Below are 26,685 nucleotides of genomic sequence, written 5' to 3' on the forward strand. Positions count from 1 at the left end.
CTGCTCTCTGTCTCTATCCCTGCTCTCTATCTCTGCTCTCTGTCCTGCTCTCTCTATCCCTGCTCTCTGTCTCTGCTCTCTGTCTCTGCTCTCTATCCCTGCTCTCTGTGTCTGTCCCTGCTCTCTGTCTCTATCCCTGCTCTCTGGTCTGTCCTGCTCTCTATATCCTGCTCTCTGTCTCTGCTCTCTGTCTCTGCTCTCTATCCCTGCTCTCTATGTCTCTGCTCTCTGTCCTCTGCTCTCTGTCTCTGCTCTCTGTCTCTGCTCTCTATCCCTGCTCTCTGTCTCTGCTCTCTATCTCTGCTCTCTATCTCTGCTCTCTGTCTCTGCTCTCTATCCCTGCTCTCTGTGTCTATCCCTGCTCTCTGCTCTCTGTCTCTATCCCTGCTCTTATCTCTGCTCTCTGTCTCTGCTCTCTATCCCTGCTCTCTATCCCTGCTCTCTGTGTCTGTCCCTGCTCTCTGTCTCTGTCCCTGCTCTCTGTCTCTATCCCTGCTCTCTGTGTCTATCCCTGCTCTCTGTCTCTATCCCTGCTCTCTGTCTGTCCCTGCTCTCTGTCTCTATCCCTGCTCTCTGTCTCTATCCCTCTCTCTCTGTCTCTGTGCCTGCTCTCTGTCTCTATCCCTGCTCTCTGTTTCTATCCCTACTCTCTGTCCCTGTCCCTGCTCTCTGTCTCTGTCTCTATCCCTGCTCTCTGTCTCTCTGTCTCTGTCTCTATCCCTGCTCTCTGTCTCTGTCCCTGCTCTCTGTCTCTGTCCCTGCTCTCTGTCTCTCTCTGTCTCTATCCCTGCTCTCTGTGTCTGTCCCTGCTCTCTGTCTCTATCCCTGCTCTCTGTCTCTATCCCTTCTCTCTGTCTCTGTGCCTGCTCTCTGTCTCTATCCCTGCTCTCTGTCTCTATCCCTGCTCTCTGTCTCTATCCCTGCTCTCTGTCTGTCCCTGCTCTCTGTCTCTATCCCTGCTCTCTGTCTCTATCCCTTCTCTCTGTCTCTGTGCCTGCTCTCTGTCTCTATCCCTGCTCTCTGTCTGTCCCTGCTCTCTGTCTCTATCCCTGCTCTCTGTCTCTATCCCTTCTCTCTGTCTCTGTCCCTGCTCTCTGTCTCTATCCCTGCTCTCTGTCTCTATCCCTGCTCTCTGTCTGTCCCTGCTCTCTGTCTCTATCCCTGCTCTCTGTCTCTATCCCTTCTCTCTGTCTCTGTGCCTGCTCTCTGTCTCTATCCCTGCTCTCTGTTTCTATCCCTACTCTCTGTCCCCTGTCCCTGCTCTCTGTCTCTGTCTCTATCCCTGCTCTCTGTCTCTCTGTCTCTGTCTCTATCCCTGCTCTCTGTCTCTGTCCCTGCTCTCTGTCTCTGTCCCTGCTCTCTGTCTCTCTCTGTCTCTATCCCTGCTCTCTGTCTCTGTCCCTGCTCTCTGTCTCTATCCCTGCTCTCTGTCTCTATCCCTTCTCTCTGTCTCTGTGCCTGCTCTCTGTCTCTATCCCTGCTCTCTGTTTCTATCCCTACTCTCTGTCCCTGTCCCTGCTCTCTGTCTCTGTCTCTATCCCTGCTCTCTGTCTCTCTGTCTCTGTCTCTATCCCTGCTCTCTGTCTCTGTCCCTGCTCTCTGTCTCTCTCTGTCTCTATCCCTGCTCTCTGTCTCTATCCCTGCTCTCTGTCTCTGTCTCTATCCCTGACCTCTGTCTCTGTCTCTATCCCTGCTCTCTGTCTCTGTCCCTGCTCTCTGTCTCTGTCTCTGTCCCTGCTATCTGTCTCTATCCCTGCTCTCTGTATCTGTCTCTGTCCCTGCTCTCTGTCTCTATCCCTGCTCTCTGTCTCTATCCCTGCTCTCTGTCTCTGTCCCTGCTCTCTGTCTCTGTCCCTGCTCTCTGTCTCTCTCTGTGTCTGTCTCTGCTCTCTGTCTCTGTCCCTCCTCTCTGTCTCTGTCCCAGCTCTCTGTCTCTATCCCTGCTCTCTGTCTCTGTCCCTGCTCTTTGTCTCTGTTTCTGTCTCTATCCCTGCTCTCTGTCTTTGTCTCTTGTCCTTGCTCTTGTCTCTGTTTCTATCCCTGCTCTCTGTCTCTGTCCCTGCTCTCTGTCTCTGTCCCTGCTCTCTGTCTCTCTCTGTGTCTGTCCCTGCTCTCTGTCTCTGTCCCTCCTCTCTGTCTCTGTCCCAGCTCTCTGTCTCTATCCCTGCTCTCTGTCTCTGTCCCTGCTCTTTGTCTCTGTTTCTGTCTCTATCCCTGCTCTCTGTCTTTGTCTCTGTCCTTGCTCTTTGTCTCTGTTTCTATCCCTGCTCTCTGTCTCTCTCTGTCTCTGTCCCCAGTCCCAGCTCCATCTCCTACAGGACATACTCTGTCTCTGTCCCTGCTCTCTGTCTCTCTCTGTCTCTGTCCCCAGTCCCAGCTCCATCTCCTACAGGACATACTCTGTCTCTGTCCCTGCTCTCTGTCTCTCTCTGTCTCTGTCCCCAGTCCCAGCTCCATCTCCTACAGGACATACTCTGTCTAATACTGACCTCTTCTGTCCTCCGAAGGAAGTGCAGCAAAATAGTTTGGTTTCCTTGGGGGGTGCATCCCAATAATATCTCCTTTCTCCTGAAGTGTACACTCGTTCCCTGCACTCGTTCACCTCCACAGATCTAAACGCATTGTATTGGTGCAGAAAGGGGCTTGAGGGGTTTTCCACAGTATTTCTTATACCAGGTATATTTCCTTTGAAATTAGCAAAGGGAAGTGAACAAGTGCACACTTTGGGAGGAAGGAGGGATCATTTGGGACGAAGCCCTGGTGGTTAATTAACAACCTCTGTGTCTGATGTTAGTGTCCCAGAGGTAGTCAGGGTCCTCAGAACTCTCTCTCTCATTCTGACTCAGCACGGCAACAGCACGGCAACAGCACGGCAACATGGCTCACCGTCGCTTTGAGGGCAAAGAGCACGCAGCCTCCTACCTGAGGTACAGGGTGTCCCCCCCACAGGAACTGATCGCAGAGATACTGGCATTTCTGGAGAATATGGTAGGGGCCTGTGTGTGTGTGTGTGTGTGTGTGTGTGTGTGTGTGTCCGTGCGTGCAGGGAATGTAGTTTGCCCCTAGACCCTTGCCCTGTTCGAATGATTAATGTGTAAGCCCAAACCGATCTAATCGTATGTATTTGGCTGCTATAATTGTGCCTATCTGGATTTATTAGCGTAATTTGTTTTTTCACAAACTGTATAGCGCTGATATACCGCTGATATAACGGTGAAATACCGCTGACTCCCGATGTTATTGTCACTTCAGAAAGGAAGGCCGTTCGACCTTGCCGTGGACGTAGGCTGTGGCTCGGGACAGGGGACACTCCTACTGGCCCCTCACTTTACCCAAGTGATTGGGACAGACATCAGCCCCGCCCAGCTGGAGGTGGCTCTGGCCAATAGCAGCGCCCCAAATATCTTCTACAGGTAAGAGGGGGGAGGGGCACGCAGGATAGTGGGCGGGAATTGCTTTGTTGTCCTAGCAAGGATCAAGGTTTCGTCCAAGGTCATACTTTAATAAGTGAAGTGTTGTATGCATTGTGATGTGTTATATGTCTGTCAGGAAGGTTGGTACTGTTGGCAGACAACAGTGTCTATTGGACTATAAAGTATTCATTAATTCCTTCATATCTAGATGTAATTATCCTGTTTTTTGACACCATACCCCAATGAAACATCCCTGTAGTTTGAACTAGTAACATAATTAACTCGGACACGTTGAGGTCCAAATGTCACCAGTTAAACATCTCAAATGTGTAACCCTTTCGTCAGCTTGCAGACACTGTCTCACATCTTCCATAACCCCACAGGCAGTGTCCTGCAGAGGAGTTACCGTTCGCTGACGGCGGGGTAGACTTGGTGACCTCCATGACCGCGGCACACTGGTTCCATCGTCCACGGTTCCTCCAGGAGGCAGACAGGCTGCTGAAGCCCAGAGGGTGTCTGGCCCTGATCAGTTATACCCTGGACATGGACCTGGAGTACGGACAACACTCCCACACTCTGACTGACATCTGTCATCAGGTCAGATAACAAACAACTGATTTAATTGATTGATTTAATTGATAAGATCATTACAAATAGCAGGCTGCTCCAGATGGAGACAACATCACATACAATCAACTGACCAACTGACTATGTACAGGAGTCCCACTATCTCAGTGTTAAATGAACCAGTTCAACACTGGATAATTGGGACTCATATGTACTCTGTGAAGGTTTAAATGTAACACTCTCTTGAGTTCAATGTACACTGGGATCTGGCCTTCTATGAAGTGTGTACACTGGGATCTGGCCTTCTATGAAGTGTGTACACTGGGATCTGGCCTTCTATGAAGTGTGTACACTGGGATCTGGCCTTCTATGAAGTGTGTACACTGGGATCTGGCCTTCTATGAAGTGTGCAAACTGTGTGACTTCAGAGTAAGGAAACAACGGGAAAATAATACTACCTTATTCATGTCCCCCTGCAGTTCTACAAGAACCTGCTGCCATTTCGCAGTGCCCACATAGGTACTACCACGGTCCCTCTCTACAAACAGATGTATGACTCATGCCCGTACCCAGACAAAGAGTGGTGAGTGCTGCTGAAAAGCCACGGTATCCAGACTGCTAACGTATATCTGGCTCTGTGTCTACTGTATATCTGGCTCTGTGTCTACTGTATATCTGGCTCTGTGTCTACTGTATATGTTGCTGGCTCTGTGTCTACTGTATATCTGGCTCTGTGTCTACTGTATATCTGGCTCTGTGTCTACTGTATATCTGGCTCTGTGTCTACTGTATATGTTGCTGGCTCTGTGTCTACTGTATATGTTGCTGGCTCTGTGTCTACTGTATATGTTGCTGGCTCTGTGTCTACTGTATATGTTGCTGGCTCTGTGTCTACTGTATATTTGGCTCTGTGTCTACTGTATATGTGGCTCTGTGTCTACTGTATATCTGGCTCTGTGTCTATTGTATATCTGTCTCTGTGTCTACTGTATATTTGGCTCTGTGTCTACTGTATATGTGGCTCTGTGTCTACTGTATATCTGGCTCTGTGTCTATTGTATATCTGTCTCTGTGTCTACTGTATATCTGGCTCTGTGTCTACTGTATATCTGGCTCTGTGTCTACTGTATATCTGGGCTCTGTGTCTACTGTATATCTGGCTCTGTGTCTACTGTATATCTGGCTCTGTGTCTACTGTATATCTGGGCTCTGTGTCCACTGTATATCTGGCTCTGTGTCTACTGTATATCTGGGCTCTGTGTCTACTGTATATCTGGGCTCTGTGTCTACTGTATATCTGGCTCTGTGTCTACTGTATATCTGGGCTCTGTGTCTACTGTATATCTGGCTCTGTGTCTACTGTATATCTGGGCTCTGTGTCTACTGTATATCTGGGCTCTGTGTCTACTGTATATCTGGCTCTGTGTCTACTGTATATCTGGGCTCTGTGTCTACTGTATATCTGGCTCTGTGTCTACTGTATATCTGGCTCTGTGTCTACTGTATATCTGGCTCTGTGTCTACTGTATATCTGGGCTCTGTGTCTACTGTATATCTGGCACTGTGTCTACTGTATATCTGGGCTCTGTGTCTACTGTATATCTGGCTCTGTGTCTACTGTATATCTGGCTCTGTGTCTACTGTATATCTGGGCTCTGTGTCTACTGTATATCTGGCTCTGTGTCTACTGTATATCTGGCTCTGTGTCTACTGTATATCTGGGCTCTGTGTCTACTGTATATCTGGCTCTGTGTCTACTGTATATCTGGGCTCTGTGTCTACTGTATATCTGGGCTCTGTGTCTACTGTATATCTGGCTCTGTGTCTACTGTATATCTGGGCTCTGTGTCTACTGTATATCTGGGCTCTGTGTCTACTGTATATCTGGGCTCTGTGTCTACTGTATATCTGGCTCTGTGTCTACTGTATATCTGGCTCTGTGTCTACTGTATATCTGGCTCTGTGTCTACTGTATATCTGGCTCTGTGTCTACTGTATATCTGGGCTCTGTGTCTACTGTGGACACGGTGCCTTCGGAAAGTATTCAGACCCCTTGACTTGTTCCACATTTTGTTACTTTGCAGCCTTATTCTAAAATTGATTAAATAAATGAAAATTCCTCATCAATCTACACACAATACCCCACAATGACGAATCGAAAACAAGTTTAGACATTTTTTGCAAATCTTTACATAAGTATTCACACCATTTGCTATGATATTGAGCTCAGGTGCATCCTGTTTAATTGATCATCCTTCAGATGTTTCTACAACTCGACTGGAATCCACCTGTGGTCATTTTGATTTGAACATGGTTAGGAAAGGCACACACCTGTCTATATAGGGTCCTATAGTTGACAGTGCATGTCAGAGCAAAATCCAAGCCATGAGGGTGAAGGAATTGTCCGTAGAGTTCCGAGACAGGATTGTGTCAAGGCACAGATCTGGGGAAGGGTACCAAAACATTTCTGCAGCATTGAAAGTCCCCAAGAACACAGTGGCCTCCATCATTCTTAAATGGAAGAAGTTTGGAACCATCCACTCTTCATAGAGCTGACCGCCCAGCCAAACTGAGCAATCGGGGGAGAAGGGTCTTGGTCAGGGAGATGACCAAGAACCCGATGGTCACTCTGACAGAGCTCTAGAGTTCCTCTGTGGAGATGGGAGAACCTTCCAGAAGGGCAAACATCTCTGCAGAACTATACCAATCAAGCCTTTATGGTAGAGTGGCCAGATGGAAGCCACTCCTCATTAAAAGTCACATGGGGCTCCCGAGTGGCGCAGCAGTCTAAGGCACTGCATCTCAGTGCAAGAGGCGTCACTACAGTCCCTGGTTTGAATCCAGGCTGTATCACATCGGGCTGTGATTGGGAGTCCCATAGGGCGGCGCAGAATTGGCCCAGCGTTGTCCAGGTTTGGCCGGGGTAGGCTGTTATTGTAAATAAGAATTTACTCTTAACCGACTTGCCTAGTTAAATAAAGGTTAAATAAATAATTATAATAATATGACAGCCCACTTGGCATTTGCCAAAAGGCACCTAAAGACTCTCAAATAGTGAGAAACAAGACTCTCTGGTCTGATGAAATCAAGATTGAACTCATTAGCCTGAATGCCAAGCGTCACATCTGGAGGAAACCTAGCACCATCCCTACGGTGAAGCATGGTGGTGGCAGCATCATACTGTGGGGATGTTTTTCAGTGGCAGGGACTAGGAGACCAGTCAGGATCGAGGGAAAGATGAACAGAAAAAACCTGCTCCTCCAGACCTCAGACTTGGGCGAAGGTTCACCTTCCAACAGGACAAAGACCCTAAGCAAACAGTCAAGACAACGCTGGAGTGGCTTTAGGACAAGTCTCTGAATATCCTTGAGCGGTCCAGCCATAGCCCAGACCTGAACCCGATCATACAGTTCTGGAGAGACCTGAAAATAGCTGTGCAGCAACGCTCACCATCCAACCTGACAGAGCTTGAGAGGATCTGAGAAGAATGGGAGAAACTCCCCAAATACAGGTGTGCCAAGCTTGTAGCGTCATACCCAAGAAGACTCAATCGCTTCCAAAGGTGCTTCAACAAAGTCCTGACTAAAGGGTCTGAATATTTTTTTTTAAATCTATATTTTAGAGTAAGGTTGTAATTGAATACAATGTGGAGGGGTCAAGGGGTCGGAATACTTTACGATTGCCCTGAATATTAGTATACTAGCATACCATCGCCTAGCCTAGCGTAGCGTAGCATAGCCTAGTCTAGAGTATAATAGAATAGCATAGCTTAGCCTAGCACAGAATGCTTGGCCTAGCTTAGCATAAAATAGTATTCTGATTTTGTTCAGTGTTTTTGTGTTGCTCTTTCCAGGCATGAGTGTCTGCGGATGAGGAGACCGATGCCTCTGAGTGGCTACATCGGCATGGTGGAGACCTTCTCTAGCTATCGGGCGTTGCTGAAGCAGGATCCAGTGGAAGCCCACAGGTTCTCCCAGGACTTCAGGAACAGGTGAGCTTCAGCATACAGGTGCTCAAAATAATTTGCAGGCTGGAAATAAATTGAATGTGTCTTTAGCAATGTTTACTCCATGTTTATTTTTGCAAACTACTGTCTGCACACTTCTATTACAATTATGAACACTGGAAGCAACTATCTACGAGGGGAGACTTGTCTGCTTATAGGTTTATATATATAAACACTTGAACACAATCCCATAAATAGTGCAGTGCAGGTTGGTTTGAAATGAGTTGAATTTCTCATCTCTAAGAAAATCTTAGTGAGCTGATGACCATCTTCTTTGACTGTCACTCACTCTGTTCCACTCCTCCTCTTCTGGCCGAGGTTGCTGTCTGAGATGGGGGAGTCGAATCCAGACACAGAGATCACAGTGGTGGTGAAGTATTTCTACTGGCTGGCCTGCAAACCTGCTGCAGCCTGATCTGGGGCAAAGACGCAGCAAACCTGCTGCAGCCTGATCTGGGGCAAAGACGCAGCAAACCTGCTGCAGCCTGATCTGGGGCAAAGACGCAGCAAACCTGCTGCAGCCTGATCTGGGGCAAAGACGCAGCAAACCTGCTGCAGCCTGATCTGGGGCAAAGACGCAGCAAACCTGCTGCAGCCTGATCTGGGGCAAAGACGCAGCAAACCCCACAGACCCGTCTCTTCCCTTGATGTTTTCTGTTGCATCTAATGGCAAAATGACATAACTAAAAGAGAGGTTACACATTACAACAAATAAGACCACATGTTACATACAACTTAAATCATTAGTCCATCAAAGTCAAAATGAAAAGTGAACCCACATGAACTCCAATACCACCTAAAGAAAATGTTTTACGATGTTTCAGAATAGTCTGGATACCCGATGAGCTCAACCATTTCTTGTTTTATAAAGAAACAGCTTGTTAAAACACAATAGTCTTCTCTGGTTTACTGTAAAATTAACTGTAACTGGTAATTACAGTGGTTTGCGTTCTGAACACACAGTCTGATGTCTCCAGCCTCTTGCGTATGTGCTCACACATGCTCCCTCGGTGTCCCTCTGAGTGTTGAGGCTGGTGTGTGTGTGTGCATGTGTTTTCAGAGGAGTAGGACTGAGTTCCTGCCTGGCAGGAGTCAGTCTCTGACAGTAGTGAGGTCTCCCCATCTGAAATGCCATATGGTGCCCCTAGTGGTAGAATAAAGTAATACTTTCCCTACCTCACCTCATAGCCCCATCTCATGGCCCGAATTCAATTCATAACCACAACTCATAGTCCCAACTCATAGCCCCAACTCATAGCCCCAACTCATGGTCCGAATTCAATTCATAACCACAACTCATAGTCCCAACTCATAGCCCCATCTCATGGCCCGAATTCAATTCATAACCACAACTCATAGTCCCAACTCATAGCCCCATCTCATGGCCCGAATTCAATTCATAACCACAACTCATAGTCCCAACTCATAGTCCCAACTCATAGGCCCAACTCATAGCCCCGTCTCATAGCCCCGTCTCATAGCCCCACCTCATAGCCCCACCTCATAGCCACAACTCATAGCCTCAACTCATAGCCCCAACTCATGGCCAGAATTCATAGCCCCAACTCATAGTCACGCCTCATAGTCCCACCTTATAGCCCCAACTCATAGTCCCACTTTATAGTCCCACCTCATAGACCCAACTCATAGTCCCACCTCATAGCCCCAACTCATAGTCACGCCTCATAGTCCCACCTTATAGCCCCAACTCATAGTCCCACTTTATAGTCCCACCTCATAGACCCAACTCATAGTCCCACCTCATAGCCCCATCTCATAGTCATACCTCATAGCCCCACCTCATAGCCACAACTCATAGCCTCAACTCATAGCCCCAACTCATGGCCAGAATTCATAGCCCCAACTCATAGTCACGCCTCATAGTCCCACCTTATAGCCCCAACTCATAGTCCCACTTTATAGTCCCACCTCATAGACCCACCTTATAGCCCCAACTCATAGTCCCACCTCATAGCCCCAACTCATAGTCCCACCTCATAGCCCCACCTCATAGTCCCACCATATAGCCCCAACTCATAGTCCCACTTTATAGCCACAACTCATAGTCCCAACTCATAGCCCCACCTCATAGTCCCACTTTATAGTCCCACCTCATAGCCCCAACTCATAGTCCCAACTCATAGTCCCACCTCATAGTCCCACCTTATAGCCCCAACTCATAGTCCCACCTCATAACACCAACTCATAGCCCCAACTCATAGCTTCACCTCATAGCCCCACCTCATAGTCCCCCCTCATAGCCCCACCTCATAGTCCCACCTCATAGCCCCAACTCATAGCCCCAACTCATAGCCCCAACTCATAGTCCCAACTCATAGTCCCACCTCATAGTCCCACCTTATAGCCCCAACTCATAGTCCCACCTCATAGCACCAACTCATAGCCCCAACTCATAGCTTCACCTCATAGCCCCACCTCATAGTCCCCCCTCATAGCCGCACCTCATAGTCCCACCTCATAGCCCCAACTCATAGACCCAACTCATAGCCACCCTTTATAGGCCCAACTCATAGACCCAACTCATAGCCACCCTTTATAGGCCCAACTCATAGACCCAACTCATAGCCACCCTTTATAGGCCCAACTCTTAGACCCATCTCATAGACCCAACGCATAGCCCCAACTCATAGCCACCTGGGTATACCTGACCCACTAAACTCTGACTCCAGGCCTCAACATGGAAGTGTTCATCAAGCCTTCTCTGAAGAAGCTTCCCTGAGACTACAGGGGTGTATTCATTAGTGCACACCGTAGAAAAACTTTTAGTTCAGGTTTTCCCCTCCCAGTTTGGGCCTGTTTGCTCATTCCTATTGAATACACCCCAGGTCCTTTATCTCAGTTCTGTTTCTCCTCTTCAGATGTAATGTCAGATGCCCACCGTACCATCTTCCTCTCTAAGGACTAGAGTTACTTTAACTTAGTGTTACCGGGCTATTAGTCTCTGCCTGTGGCTGTCTGGGACTAGTGTCTGGGACTAGTGTCTGGGACTAGTGTCTGGGACTAGTGTCTGGGACTAGTGTCTGGGACCACCTTAATGATCATATAGCCAAGCTGACAGCAGGCCAGCTGAGACAGGGGTAATAGGGAGCCAGAGGGCTTTCTGGGTGATGATGTGGGTTTGAGACGGTAGGTGGCTTAGTGTGGAAGAGGAGAGGACTTATAAATAGCTATGAATCAGCTACTTGCGAGTGGTTCTCCTTATTCATTGGGGTCAGGTCTCGGGATGTTTTCACTATCACTTTACATTGTATTCACTGTCTTCCTCTCCCCCTAAATCCACTCCACAGGTGGTCATCACACATCCATTACATTCCTAATGATTCAATCAAACATTGCGAACTCACTGGCTAATGTTTTCTGATTGCATTCCTATAACTAATTACAATCACTTACCGCTCTATTAGATTTGGCTCAATAGGTGACAGTGTTTGTAAGGTGTTATAAGGCTATTTTAGGCTGTATACTCATTTAGGCTTCATCTCTGTCCATTCCTTAAGGCAATACCACTGTAGGTGAGATGTTACTATGAGGTTTCACTTATCAAGTCCATCTGGCCTGTTTTCCTGTTTTACACACACACACACACGCACACACACACACACACACACACACACACACACACACACACACACACACACACACACACACACACACACACACACACACACACACACACACACACACATCACGTGAACAGTTCAGCTGGGTACAGAATAGATCACACCTTCTCCATAGGGAGTGGACAGCGGCCGTATTGCTATAGCTCTGGGCCCAGGCTTTAATTCATTTTTAAATATTTAAAAAAAATTTAACCTTTATTTAACTAGACAAGTCAGTTAAAGAACAAATTCTTATTTACAATGAAGGCCTACCAGAAGGTAAAAAGCCTCCTGTGGGGACGGGGGCTGGGATTAGAAATAACATATATAACAGTAACAGAAATAACAACAATAACAGAAATAACATAAATAAATATAGGACAAAACACACATCACTAAAGAGAGACACAACACTACATAAAGAGAGACCTAAGACAACAGCATAGCATGGTAGCAACACAACACTACATAAAGAGAGACACAACACTACATAAAGAGAGACACAACACTACATAAAGAGAGACCTAAGACAACAGCATAGCATGGTAGCAACACAACACTACATAAAGAGAGACACAACACTACATAAAGAGAGACACAACACTACATAAAGAGAGACCTAAGACAACAGCATAGCATGGTAGCAACACAACACTACATAAAGAGAGACCTAAGACAACAGCATAGCATGGTAGCAACACAACACTACATAAAGAGAGACACAACACTACATAAAGAGAGACACAACACTACATAAAGAGAGACACAACACTACATAAAGAGAGACACAACACTACATAAAGAGAGACCTAAGACAACAGCATAGCATGGTAGCAACACAACACTACATAAAGAGAGACCTAAGACAACAGCATAGCATGGTAGCAACACAACACTACATAAAGAGAGACACAACACTACATAAAGAGAGACCTAAGACAACAGCATAGCATGGTAGCAACACAACACTACATAAAGAGAGACACAACACTACATAAAGAGAGACACAACACTACATAAAGAGAGACAACACAACACTACATAAAGAGAGACCTAAGACAACAGCACAGCAAGGCAGCAACACAACACTACATAAAGAGAGACCTAAGACAACAGCATAGCAAGGCAGCAACACAACACTACATAAAGAGAGACCTAAGACAACAGCACAGCAAGGCAGCAACACAACACTACATAAGGAGAGACCTAAGACAACAGCACAGCATGGTAGCAACACAACACTACATAAAGAGAGACCTAAGACAACAGCATAGCATGGTAGCAACACAACACTACATAAAGAGAGACCTAAGACAACAGCACAGCATGGTAGCAACACAACACTACATAAAGAGAGACCTAAGACAACAGCACAGCATGGTAGCAACACAACACTACATAAAGAGAGACACAACACTACATAAAGAGAGACACAACACTACATAAAGAGAGACACAACACTACATAAAGAGAGACCTAAGACAACAGCATAGCATGGTAGCAACACAACACTACATAAAGAGAGACCTAAGACAACAGCATAGCATGGTAGCAACACAACACTACATAAAGAGAGACACAACACTACATAAAGAGAGACCTAAGACAACAGCATAGCATGGTAGCAACACAACACTACATAAAGAGAGACACAACACTACATAAAGAGAGACCTAAGACAACAGCATAGCATGGTAGCAACACAACACTACATAAAGAGACAACACAACACTACATAAAGAGAGACACAACACTACATAAAGAGAGACAACACAACACTACATAAAGAGAGACCTAAGACAACAGCACAGCAAGGCAGCAACACAACACTACATAAAGAGAGACCTAAGACAACAGCATAGCAAGGCAGCAACACAACACTACATAAAGAGAGACCTAAGACAACAGCACAGCAAGGCAGCAACACAACACTACATAAGGAGAGACCTAAGACAACAGCACAGCATGGTAGCAACACAACACTACATAAAGAGAGACCTAAGACAACAGCACAGCATGGTAGCAACACAACACTACATAAAGAGAGACCTAAGACAACAGCACAGCATGGTAGCAACACAACACTACATAAAGAGAGACCTAAGACAACAGCATAGCATGGTAGCAACACAACACTACATAAAGAGAGACACAACACTACATAAAGAAAGACCTAAGACAACAGCATAGCAAGGCAGCAACACATGACAACACAGCATGGTAGCAACACAACACTACATAAAGAGAGACCTAAGACAACAGCATAGCAAGGCAGCAACACATGACAACACAGCATGGTAGCAACACAACACTACATAAAGAGAGACCTAAGACAACAGCATAGCAAGGCAGCAACACATGACAACACAGCATGGTAGCAACACAACACTACATAAAGAGAGACCTAAGACAACAGCATAGCAAGGCATCAACACATGACAACACAGCATGGTAGCAACACAACACTACATAAAGAGAGACCTAAGACAACAGCATAGCAAGGCAGCAACACATGACAACACAGCATGGTAGCAACACAACACTACATAAAGAGAGACCTAAGACAACAGCATAGCAAGGCAGCAACACATGACAACACAGCATGGTAGCAACACAACACTACATAAAGAGAGACCTAAGACAACAGCATAGCAAGGCAGCAACACATGACAACACAGCATGGTAGCAACACAACACTACATAAAGAGAGACCTAAGACAACAGCATTGCAAGGCAGCAACACAACACTACATAAAGAGAGACCTAAGACAACAGCACAGCAAGGCAGCAACACAACACTACATAAAGAGAGACCTAAGACAACAGCATAGCAAGGCAGCAACACATGACAACACAGCATGGTAGCAAAACCACATGACAACAACATGGTAGCAACACAACATGGCAGCTGCACAGCATGTTAGCAGCACAAAACATGGTACAAACATTATTGGGCACAGACAACAGCACAAAGGGCAAGAAGGTAGAGACAACAATACATCACACAAAGCAGCCACAACTGTCAGTAAGAGTCCATGATTGAGTCTTTGAATGAAGAGATGGAGATAAAACTGTCCAGTTTGAGTGTTTGTTGCAGCTCGTTCCAGTCGCTAGCTGCAGCAAACTGAAAAGAGGAGCAACCCAGGGATGTGTGTGCTTTGGGGATCTTTAATAGAATGTGACTGGCAGAACGGGTGTTGTATGCGGAGGATGAGGGCTGCAGTAGATATCTCAGATAGGGGGGAGTGAGGCCTTTTTACTGCAGTCACAATGAGATGAATAACCCCGTTGCTATGGCGAGGTGGCTTTGGGACTATATTCTGCCACTTGTGCTAAGGCGAGCTGTCAGTCAAAGTGGCTTTTAATCTTTTAGTTTCTTCCATTCTCCTTCAGGGAGACCCAGGGCCCTCTGGTGTGCTGACTCATTGTGTGGTGTGCTGACTGCCTTTTCATAAAACAAGAAAAATGTGTGTGTGTGTGTGTGTGTGTCGTGCGTTTGCGTGCGTGTGTGTGTGTGTGTGTGTGTATGTGTGTGTGTATGTGTGTGTGTGTGTGTGTGTGTGTGTGTGTGTGTGTGTGTGTGTGTGTGTGTGTGTGTGTGTGTGTGTGTGTGTGTGTGTCGTGCGTTTGCGTGCGTGTGTGTGTGTGTGTATGTGTGTGTGTATGTGTGTGTGTGTGTGTGTGTGTGTGTGTGTGTGTGTGTGTGTGTGTGTGTGTGTGTGTGTGTGTGTGTGTGTGTGTGTGTGTCGTGCATTTGCGTGCGTGTGTGTGTGTGTGCCTTCTTCTTCTGCCCACCACAGTATGAGAATAGCCGGTTGTTTTTGAATGGTTCATATTGTAATGTATTTTTGATACCTCTTTTTGATACTACTCTGACTCCTGAATCTGATAGATATGGTAGTAGGTGGATGGTAGTATGACACTCAGTGCTGGGCAGAGAGATATTGGTTCTGGCTGTGGGCTGATGGGACATCTCTTACACTCCTCAGGTCGGAGTTCAATTCTGTTCTCATTCATGTTTGGATATCAAACAAATATCATATTGATATCAAAATAAATGGATACCAAAAACCATTTCTTACTTCACTTTTATCATATTAGTATTTGTAGTTGTTTATTTCTCTGTTTAGAATGCACATGAATAGATAATAATGAATGAATAATCAGACACATGTATCTATAGGTACATGCAGTGGTAATGGCTCTGTAATCCATTGTGAAACAGTAGAATATAAAACAACATGTTCTGATGAAGATCATTCCTGTTTTGTTGGGTTTAAAAGGCGTGGCTACTGGGCGTGGCTACTGGGCGTGGCTACTGGGCGTGGCTACTGGCCGTGGCTACTGGGCGTGGCTACTGGCCGTGGCTACTGGGCGTGGCTACTGGCCGTGGCTACTGGGCATGGCTGTCTAGATCAAATACAGCCTTTTCTGTGAAGCCCTTTATATACTTCTATTCAGTTCATGTAAAGACTTGGCTGGTGTCCTAAGCTACATTACAGATGTTGTTGCATTGATTTGGACATACGAGGTATTTACTATCTGTCCTTCGTGCCCTACACAACATTAGCCCTCTCTTGGTTGGCCACTTTGTGGTTTACAACAATACAATGCATGTTTTCAATTGGAATTTCTAGGGTTATCGATGAGCCATAGTACAATCTTAAATAGCTTTTGCTTTGTTTCAGAGTAGGCTTCTGAGAGGTCCTTCACTCATACCGCCAGTGTCCATCAAACAACAACCATCACAGAAAGATTACAGTCTTAGTATGCTGTTGGGTATCTCTGCTTGTCGTTTGCCCCAGTTCAGTGTCCCCTCCATCATGTCTCCCCTATCAGATAAGCTGGAGTTTGTTCTCCAAGAGGTCAGGTTGATCCCTAGAAGCTGGCCTTGGGTCAGTTTTGCGTTTCCTCCGCTAATGATTCAGTTTAGAATTTTGGCAGGGCAAACTGATCCTAGATCTGTATTCCGTACCCAGGGGCACCTTCACCCAGGATGAGACAGTTACACGATTCCCTGGCAGCATTTACCGCTCCACACCACTAGGGCAGTCATGAGCAGAGTGACCAGCACAGGCAGTCCAATGAAAGGCCCCAAGATACGTATAGGAGGGTCCCGAAGCAGCCTGCCGGTCAGAGCACAGTCGTGAAAGTAGTCCCGGTGGAGGCGTATGAAGAGTTCGTCTATCTGCTGATTGGGCCAGAAGCAGTGCATCTTATGTGCCACAGAATAGGTGCAGTTGGTCAGTTCCTCGTAAGGCCTGCAAGGGGGGATAAAACATTGAAACTAGGGAGCAGCATGAGAAAACTAACTCTAACTTTTAAATACAGTGCTTTCGGAAAGTATTCAGACCCCTTGATTTTTCCCAAATGTTACATTACAGTCTTATTCTAAAATGGATTAAAATAATAATCATCAGCATCAATCTGCAGACAATACCCCATAATGACATCACAATACCCCATAATGACAAAGAGAAAACTGGCACAAAAAAAGAAGAGAAATACCTTATTTCCATAAGTATTCAGACCCTTTGCTATGACACTCGAAATTGAGCTCATGTGCATCCTGCTTCCATTGATCATCTTTGAGATGTTTCTACAACTTGATTGTAGTCCACCTGTGGTAAATTCAGTTGATTGGACATGTTTTGGAAAGGCACACACCTGTTTATATAAGGTCCTACAGTTGACAGTGCATGTCAGAGCAAAAACCAAACCATGAGGTTGAAGGAATTGCCGTAGAGCTCCGAGACAGGATTGTGTTGAGGCACAGATCTGGGGAAGGGTACCAAAATATTACTGCAGCATTGAAGGTCCCCAACAGTGGCCTCCATCATTCTTAAATGGGAGAAGTTTGCATCCAACAAGACTCTTCCTAGAGCTGGTTGGCCGGCCAAACTGAGCAATCAGGGGAGAATGGGCTTGGTCAGGGAGGTGACCAAGAACCCAATGGTCACTCTGACAGAGCTCCAGAGTTCCTCTGTGGAGATGGGAGAACTTTCCAGAAGGACAGCCATCTCTGCAGCACTCCACCAATCAGGACTTTATGGTAGAGTGGCCAGACGGAAGCTACTCCTCAGTAAAAGGCACATGACAGCCCGCTTGGTGTTTGCCAAAACTCTCAGACCATGAGAAACAAGATTGTCTGGTCTGATGAAACCAATATTGAAGTCTTTGGCCTGAATGCCAAGTGTCACGTCTCGAGGAAACATGGCACCATCCCGACGGTGAAGCATGGTGGGGGCAGCATCATGCTGATTGGATGTTTTTCAGTGGCAGGGACTGGGAGACTAGTCAGGATCGAGGCAAAGATGAACGGAGCAAAGTACAGAGAGATCCTTGATGAAAACCTGCTCCAGAGCTCTCGGGACCTCAGACAGGACAACGCAGCAGTGGCTTCGGGGCAAGTCTCTGAATGTCCTTGAGTGGCCCGGACTTGAACCCGGTCGAACATCTCTGGAGAGACCTGAAAATAGCTGTGCAGTGACGCTTCCCATCCAACCTGACAGAGCTTGAAAGGATCTGCAGAGAAGAATAGTAGAAAATCCCCAAATACAGCTTGTAACGTCATAACCAGGAAGACGCAATGCTTTTATTTCAGCCAAAGTTGCTTCAACAAAGTACTGAGTATGGGGTATGAATAATTACATAAATGTGATATTTCCGTTTTTCTTTTTTTTTATAAATTAGCAAACATTTCTACAAACCATTTTTTTCTTTGTCATTATGGAATACTGTGTGTAGATTGATGAAAACTAAAACATTTAATCAATTTTAGAATTAGGCTGTAATGTAAAAAAAAATGTGGGAAAAGGGGACTGAATACTTACCGAAGACAGGAAGGGTATGTTAGGTTTATTTTCGATATTAATTGGCATCAAAATAGCCATTCCTCAAAACATGTCTGAAAAGTGACTCTTTGAAAACAGGTCTGTTTCGGTCTCCAACCGACGGAGTGGGAAAAGGCCAACTAACAGCTTGAATTACCAGCGGGCTTAGCACAGCTAAATATAGATACCATAACTAGGTGGTAGGGGTTAGCACAGCTAAATATAGATACCATAACTAGGTGGTAGGGGTTAGCACAGCTAAATATAGATACCATAGCTAGGTGGTAGGGGTTAGCACAGCTAAATATAGATACCATAACTAGGTGGTAGGGGTTAGCACAGCTAAATATAGATACCATAGCTAGGTGGTAGGGGTTAGCACAGCTAAATATAGATACCATAGCTAGGTGGTAGGGGTTAGCACAGCTAAATATAGATACCATAGCTAGGTGGTAGGGGTTAGCACAGCTAAATATAGATACCATAGCTAGGTGGTAGGGCTTAGCACAGCTAAATATAGATACCATAGCTGGTGGTAGGGGTTAGCACAGCTAAATATAGATACCATAGCTAGGTGGTAGGGGTTAGCACAGCTAAATATAGATACCATAGCTAGGTGGTAGGGGTTAGCACAGCTAAATATAGATACCATAGCTGGTGGTAGGGCTTAGCACAGCTAAATATAGATACCATAGCTGGTGGTAGGGGTTAGAGAGGGGACATACCATACACCTAAATATAACTACCATAGCTGGTGGTAGGGGTTAGAGAGGGGACATACCACACACCTAAATATAACTACCATAGCTGGTGGTAGGGGTTAGAGAGGGGACATACCACACACCTAAATATAACTACCATAGCTGGTGGTAGGGGTTAGAGAGGGGACATACGAACAATGGAATTCCCAATATCATACCAGGGGAGCTACAGAACAGCTACAGACCAGCTACAGACAAGATACAGACCAGCTACAGAGCAGCATGACTGAGTGAATATAATTAGAGCTAAGACACACTGAAGTGCCTTTGGTCTCCTGATAATATCAGAGGTGTTTGGACTGAATAAAGTTGAGTAAATGTTTTCTTCATTGGAAACGTTGTTCTAAGAGAGCGTAGATGAATTCAGTGTAATTTCTGACTCTGCTTGACACTGGAAACCCCAAAGGTGACTACTGTTCAACTTCTAATAGGGCATGTGGTCCTGACCTGGCCATGAACACACACACACACACACACACACACACACACACACACACACACACACACACACACACACACACACACACACACACACACACACACACACACACACACACACACACCAAGTCCAGAGGGGCTGGTTGGCCAAATATTTGTTTATGCAAAGTTCTGTCTCTTTCTCAATCCCTCTCTTCCTCTTCGCTTTTTCTATCCCACACGCAACACAGAGTTGACCTGCTCACTAAATCGATCTATCTATCTCTCCCTCTCCCACCTCTCTCTCTCTATCTCTCCCTCTCTCTCCCTCCTTCACTCTCTCTTCTTCCCTCCCTACCCAGCTAACAATTCTAGGGAGAGAGAAAGAGAACATTTTTGTAATGTTCTCCTAATGTTTGAGTGTCCAGTTTTCCGTTAGTCAGGGGAACATTCTATCTATGCTAACAAAAAACCCTCTGAGAACCTTTTCAGCATGTTTTGGTGATAATGTTAGGAGAACATTCCTTTAAAATCAAGCAGAATTATCGAGAACATGGTTACAATGTTCTCAGAATGTAAGACATTCATGTTCTAGACACGTTTCATGGGAACGCTGCAGGAACCTTTCTGTGTATCAGTTGTCAGGACGTTGCCTGATGGTCCCAAAGAAACGTTCTCCAAAAAGATTTTTTTATTTTTTATTACACAACACACCTTGTTACTATTGCCAAGCCCATCAAGGCCTTGATTGGTGAACCACAGATCCATTCACAGCTCGTTCTGTCTGTTGGCAAGGTTACACACAGACAGTGCTTTTAACATAGTGTGAACCTCATGGTTCACGACATTTAGATGGTGTTGCTAAACCACATCTGTGTTAGTTGTCAGTTAATTTGACTATTCTCTCATCAGTGATTGGATAGTTGTCAGTTAATTTGACTATTCTCTCATCAGGGATTGGATAGTTGTCAGTTAATTTGACTATTCTCTCATCATTGATTGGATAGTTGTCAGTTATGTCCCCTCTCTAACCCCTACCACCAGCTATTCTCTCATCAGTGATTGGATAGTTGTCAGTTAATTTGACTATTCTCTCATCAGTGATTGGATAGTTGTCAGTTAATTTGACTATTCTCTCATCAGTGATTGTGTAACAGTACTCTTCTTGCGTTGTGTACAATCAGTCATCGACACGGAACTCCAACATGTAGCACCAGTCATGTAGCTTTGTTTTAATAGGAACGGCACAAAATTGCACGTCATGCAATGCACATCTCACCATCCAACTCTGCACTCACACACTCTGGTTTGGTGCTTGTTCACTGGGCTAGTTACCAAAATAATACAATTACAATATACAATATAATATCTTTAACAATGTACCTGATAGGAACGACACAAAATTGCACGTCATGCAATGCACGTCTCACCATCCAACTCTGCACTCACGCACTGTACAAAATATATGAATCCCCCCCACCAGACACAGTAAGTTGCTAGCTAGTACTGGCGGGAATTCTTTACAACAAAATGCACAACAAATATTCTCCAAAAACCGCTGCATCTTATGTGTGATGTTCGAATAACATTTACAAACAATTTGATATAAATTGTACATTTAAATCATCACTTGAGAGTATAAAAATCACTTTTGATGTACAGTGCTTTGCAACCAACAACTTACCGCTGGTTTGGTGCTTGTTCACTGGGACGATTCTAACTGGAACATCCCCCCTCGTAAGCAAGCTACGCAAACCAGCCAATAAGATGCCATGTTGAGTAGGTGAAGGCAAGACAAACTCAAACCAAAAACCCATTGGCTTAACAATAAAGTGGCAAGGGGAATCACCAATATAACCCTGTTACAATTGGATAGTTGTCAGTTAATTTGACTATTCTCTCATCAGTGATTGGATAGTTGTCAGTTAATTTGACTATTCTCTCATCAGTGATTGGATAGTTGTCAGTTAATTTGACTATTCTCTCATCAGTGATTGGATAGTTGTCAGTTAATTAGACTTTTCTCTCATCAGTGATTGGATAGTTGTCAGTTAATTTGACTATTCTCTCATCAGTGATTGGATAGTTGTTGCCAACACACTGACTCAACTCCAGCCACTTTAATAATGGGAATTGATGGGAAATGATGTAAAATATATCACTAGCCACTTTAAACAATGCTACCTAATATAATGTTCCCTACATTATTCATCTCATATGTATATGTATATACTGTACTCTATATCATCTACTGCATCCTTATGTAATACATGTATCACTAGCCACTTTAACTATGCCACTTTGTTTACATACTCATCTCATATGTATATACTGCACTCAATACCATCTACTGTATCTTGCCTATGCCGCTCTGTACCATCACTCATTCATATATCTTTATGTACATATTCTTTATCGCCTTACACTTGTGTCTATAAGGTAGTAGTTTTGGAATTGTTAGCTAGATTACTTGTTGGTTATTACTGCATTGTCGCAACTAGAAGCACAAGCATTTTGCTACACTCGCACTAACATCTGCTAACCATGTGTATGTGACAAATAAAATGTGATTTTATTTTATTTTATTTTATTTGTCAGTTAATTAGACTATTCTCTCATCAGTGATTGGATAGTTGTCAGTTAATTTGACTATTCTCTCATCAGTGATTGGATAGTTGTCAGTTAATTTGACTATTCTCGCATCAGTGATTGGATAGTTGTCAGTTAATTTGACTATTCTCTCATCAGTGATTGGATAGTTGTCAGTTAATTTGACTATTCTCTCATCAGTGATTGGATAGTTGTCAGTTAATTTGACTATTCTCTCATCAGTGATTGGATAGTTGTCAGTTAATTTGACTTCTCTCATCAGTGATTGTGACTGATTCTTCAACATTATTCCCAAGAATCTGCTGATATTGAGTGGAATCCATGCGACCCTCAACTTTAACAAGATTCCCAGTACCGGCACTGGCCACACAGCATGATGGAACCCCCACCATATTTTACTGTGGGTAGCAAGTGTTTTTCTTGGAACGCTGTGTTCTTTTGCCGCCATGCATAATGTCCCTTGTTATGACCAAATAACTCAATCTTTGTTTCATCAGTCCACAGCACCTTATTCCAAAATGAAGCTGGCTTGTACAAATGTGCGTTTGCATTCCTCAAGCGACTCTGTTTGTGGCGTTTGTGCAGAAAAGGCTTCTTCCGCATCACTCTCCCTTACAGCTGTTTTTTGACCGTTCTCACCATCCTTTGCCTCTCCAATATTTTACTTGGCCTGCCACTTCTGGCCTTAACAAGAACTGTGCCTGTGGTCTTCCATTTCCTCACTATGTTCCTCACAGTGGACACTGACAGCTTAAATCTCTGCCATAGCTTTTTGTAGCCTTCCTCTAAACCATAATGTTGAACAACCTTTGTTTTCAGGTCATTTGAGAGTTGTTTTGAGGCCCCCATGTTACCACTCTTCAGAGGAGAGTCAAAGAGAACAACAACTTGCAATTGGCCACCTTAAATACCTTTTCTCATGATTGGATGCACTTGTCTATGAAGTTCAAGGCTTAATGAGCTCACCAAACCAATTGTGTGTTCCAATTAATCAGTGCTAAGTAGTTACAGGTATTCAAATCAACAGAATGACAAGGGTGCCCACATTTTTTCATAGACTATTTTTCACATCTGATTTAATTTCATACAACTTAATATTGCTACACTAAAAATCTTTGTCTGGAAAATACCCCAGTACTCAGCTTTTATTAGAAAATGAATGGCATGCCACTGTGATCATTTTCTGTGACGACAGAGTAAATTATTATGCAGCCTCAGAGGGGTGCCCAAACTTTTTCATACGACTGTATTAAAATGTTTGAATGAAAACTGGACACCGGACTGTTCTTGCATGTGCTTATTGGGCCAGTATAGTTAGGCCCTGTCCAGAAGAAACACTAAACCCTTCTCCCTAGGCAATTGTTTAGATCTGAGACAACTTGATAGGTGTAAGCAATAGGGTGAATGCACTTTGAAGTAAATCTCAGCTCTGTTAAAAGTACACCCCAGACAAACTATTATTGACCCTAGTGATTCAGGAGGATCATTAAAACAGGTTGACATGCCCCACCAACATTACACAACTATATTGAAAGTCCTTCAATTGCTGCAATAAGTCAATCAAATCACTTATTAAAGAACAGTCATATTAACTGAAAGATGGTGGTGTAGCAGGAAGATCTGAGTACTCTGAACCTAAACGTTGTAAGTTCATATCCCAGTTGAGGACATGTTGAATAATAACTACTCTATAAAATAACATGCATCATTTAATCATGTGTGTCAAAGTGTGTCAAATATCTAAGTTGAAAACATTCTATGCGTGAGCATCCTTAACTTTGCCAACAGACAAAGAACGATGATTGGCTCTGCAACAGTAATACATGTTCACCAATCAGGGCCTTGATTGGCTCTGCAACAGTAATACATGTTCACCAATCAGGGCCTTGATTGGCTCTGTAACAGTAATACATGTTCACCAATCAGGGCCTTGATTGGCTCTGCAACAGTAATACATGTTCACCAATCAGGGCCTTGATTGGCTCTGCAACAGTAATACATGTTCACCAATCAGGGCCTTGATTGGCTCTGCAACAGTAATACATGTTCACCAATCAGGGCCTTGATTGGCTCTGCAACAGTAATACATGTTTTGGGGATCACATGCTCTGGCAACTCTCCCATGAAACATGTCTAAAACATGAATATCTTGTGTTCTGAGAACATGGCAACCACGTTTGATGGAATATTCTCCTAAACCACAGAAACCTGGACGCATGACTGTTTGTGCCATGTTTCCATGACATGTGTCTAGAACATTCACATATTAAGTTCTGAGAACATAGTAACCACTTTCTGGGTCAATTCGATTTCACATGAATGGATTGGTCTCTTGGAAACATTCCTGGCACATCACAGGAACATTCCTATGAGGAATCCTTCTATCTGTGTGTCTGTTATGGTGATAGACATGTAAACATCTCCAGATGGAACGGTCTTGTAAAGACAAGGACCTCTGCTAAACTGGCAGAGCATCATTTGCAAGTAATACTGACAAATAATACAGTGATATAATTCAAGAAAATGTAATTGAACTCAAATCTATTTTTATTTAGGATGAATCAAATGTAGGATGGATTTAGGTGAATAATATAGATTATACTGACTGAAAAGTGTCGGACCAGCTGCACCACAGGCTCTGGTCCAGGTCCTCCATGTCCAGAGTGAACTTGGTCACACAGAAGTCAGAGATGGCCCTCCCGTAGGCATCGCTGCAGCTGCTAAGTGGTGGAATGGCCCTCCCGTAGGCATCGCTGCAGCCGCTCACTGGGGGAAAGCCACGGGCTGCTTCAGAGGGAAGGAACATGTCATCAGATTGTAGTGTAGTTGTTGGAAGCAATCAGGGAGGCAGCAAGTTTATGAAACAGGGGCTAAATGTGTCAAGCGTCTAAGAATAGGAGTGATGATTTAGGATCAGTTTTGCCTTTAAGATCATAAACAATAAGATTATATGGACAGGGGGCACCAGATCCTAGATCAGCAGTCTCAGTCTGAGACGCTTGATGCATGCAGACGAAGATCTTGATTCAAATACCCTTCGTTAATAAGCGTTTGATTGAGCCTGCCTGGAGTACCGGATAGGCAAGGTTTGCACTTTTGGGACCATTCCGTTGCACTAAGCAAGCTCAATCTAATGCAGCTTAAAGTATTTTAAAGACAACAAGTACTTTTTGAACCCATGTCTTGAAGGAAACCAGTACGTGGTACCAGTACCTGACCAGTACGGACCACCAGAATAGACTGTCCCAGTCTGTCATCCATGCATGCTTCAAGATGTCCACCATTGTCCCTGTACTCAAGCAAACAAAGGTAACCTGCCTAAATGACTATTGCTCTGCCTATAGCACTCAGTTTTTTCATCATGAAGTGTTTTGAGAGGCTGGTCAAGGACCACATCAGCTCCACCTTACCTGAAACCCTGGCCCATTAGGATATACATACCGACCTAACAGATCCACGGATGACGCAATCGCCAGTGTTCTGAACACGCCCCTATCCCACTTGGACGTGCTGCAAGAATGCTGTTCATCGACTACAGTTCACCACCTATTGACATTGATGGGGCTGCAGTGGAGAGGGTCCAAAGTTCCACTCTGCCAGGGCTCCAACCTCCACCCTGTAGAAGGTCTCCTTGCTGTCTGTAAATGAGCACTAAGCCACCCAATGTCCACTTACAAGGTCATCTACGCACTAACACAATGTTAGGCAGTCCAAGGTGGAGGATTGTTCATGTGGATAAATGTCCAGCTGGTGAGTTGGTGTGGAGCCCCAGGGGTTTACAGAGGTGTTCTCAACCGGGACTCTGGAATGCAACCAAATGGTTCAGATAGGGGTGGGGGGGTCTGTAACCCTACCAGCTATGGCCTGTGATTGGGTACCCTGGCAACCTGGTCCCCTAACATAGAGGTGTGAAGTGCCCCCTGCCTGGACGAAAAAGTCAGGCTAAGGTCGGGGCTCAGTACTTGGTAGCCTACCTCAGCTGTAAGAAGTCCCAAATGTTGTCTCTTAAGTGCCAGAGCCATGGAGAGGGTTTGAATGGTTGATGTCTGAGAGTTTCATGATTAAAGTTAGATGTTTTTGTACAGACAGCACAAAGCACGTTATGGGAAACTCAGTGTCCCAGATCTGTTTTTTACCACAGCACAAAGCACGTTATGGGAAACTCAGTGTCTCAGATCTGTTTTTTACCACAGCACAAAGCACTTATGGGAAACTCAGTGTCCCAGATCTGTTTTTGTACAGACAGCAGAAAGCACGTTATGGGAAACTCAGTGTCCCAGATCTGTTTTTGTACAGACAGCACAAAGCACTTTATGGGAAACTCAGTGTCCCAGATCTGTTTTTGCTCTTTCCTTCTCCATTGCTGTCCTTGTCAAGTCAAACATGGTCGTCATGGCAATGAGCACCAAGTTGGCATGATAGCACAACCAGACTGACGCTCAGGCTACTGTACGGGTT

General features: G+C 44.9%; 2 protein-coding genes across 3 annotated transcripts; one reads left to right on the forward strand and one right to left on the reverse strand.

Moving 5' to 3' along the window:
• The first annotated feature begins 2,807 nt into the window (after positions 1-2,807).
• Positions 2,808-8,878, forward strand: LOC109885190 (putative methyltransferase DDB_G0268948). Of its 2 annotated transcripts, none has more exons than XM_031819765.1 (6): positions 2,808-2,988; positions 3,253-3,413; positions 3,797-4,010; positions 4,460-4,563; positions 7,834-7,971; positions 8,299-8,878. In XM_031819765.1, the coding sequence occupies exons 1-6, from the start codon at positions 2,878-2,880 to the stop codon at positions 8,399-8,401; spliced, it is 831 nt and encodes a 276-aa protein (XP_031675625.1). In that variant the 5' UTR covers positions 2,808-2,877; the 3' UTR covers positions 8,402-8,878. The 2 variants fall into 2 exon arrangements, with proteins under 2 accessions (XP_031675625.1, XP_031675626.1); XM_031819766.1 differs by having other exon boundaries at positions 2,813-2,988; positions 8,305-8,878.
• A 6,820-nt stretch (positions 8,879-15,698) lies between these two features.
• Positions 15,699-25,160, reverse strand: LOC116370492 (receptor activity-modifying protein 1-like). Its single transcript, XM_031819767.1, has 2 exons — positions 24,834-25,160; positions 15,699-16,867 (listed from the first exon to the last, which is right to left on the reverse strand). The coding sequence occupies exons 1-2, from the start codon at positions 25,031-25,033 to the stop codon at positions 16,612-16,614; spliced, it is 456 nt and encodes a 151-aa protein (XP_031675627.1). The 5' UTR covers positions 25,034-25,160; the 3' UTR covers positions 15,699-16,611.
• Between the last annotated feature and the right edge of the window lie 1,525 nt (positions 25,161-26,685).

This window comes from Oncorhynchus kisutch, unplaced genomic scaffold, assembly GCF_002021735.2.
Source record: "Oncorhynchus kisutch isolate 150728-3 unplaced genomic scaffold, Okis_V2 scaffold2558, whole genome shotgun sequence".
Taxonomy (NCBI): domain Eukaryota; kingdom Metazoa; phylum Chordata; class Actinopteri; order Salmoniformes; family Salmonidae; genus Oncorhynchus; species Oncorhynchus kisutch.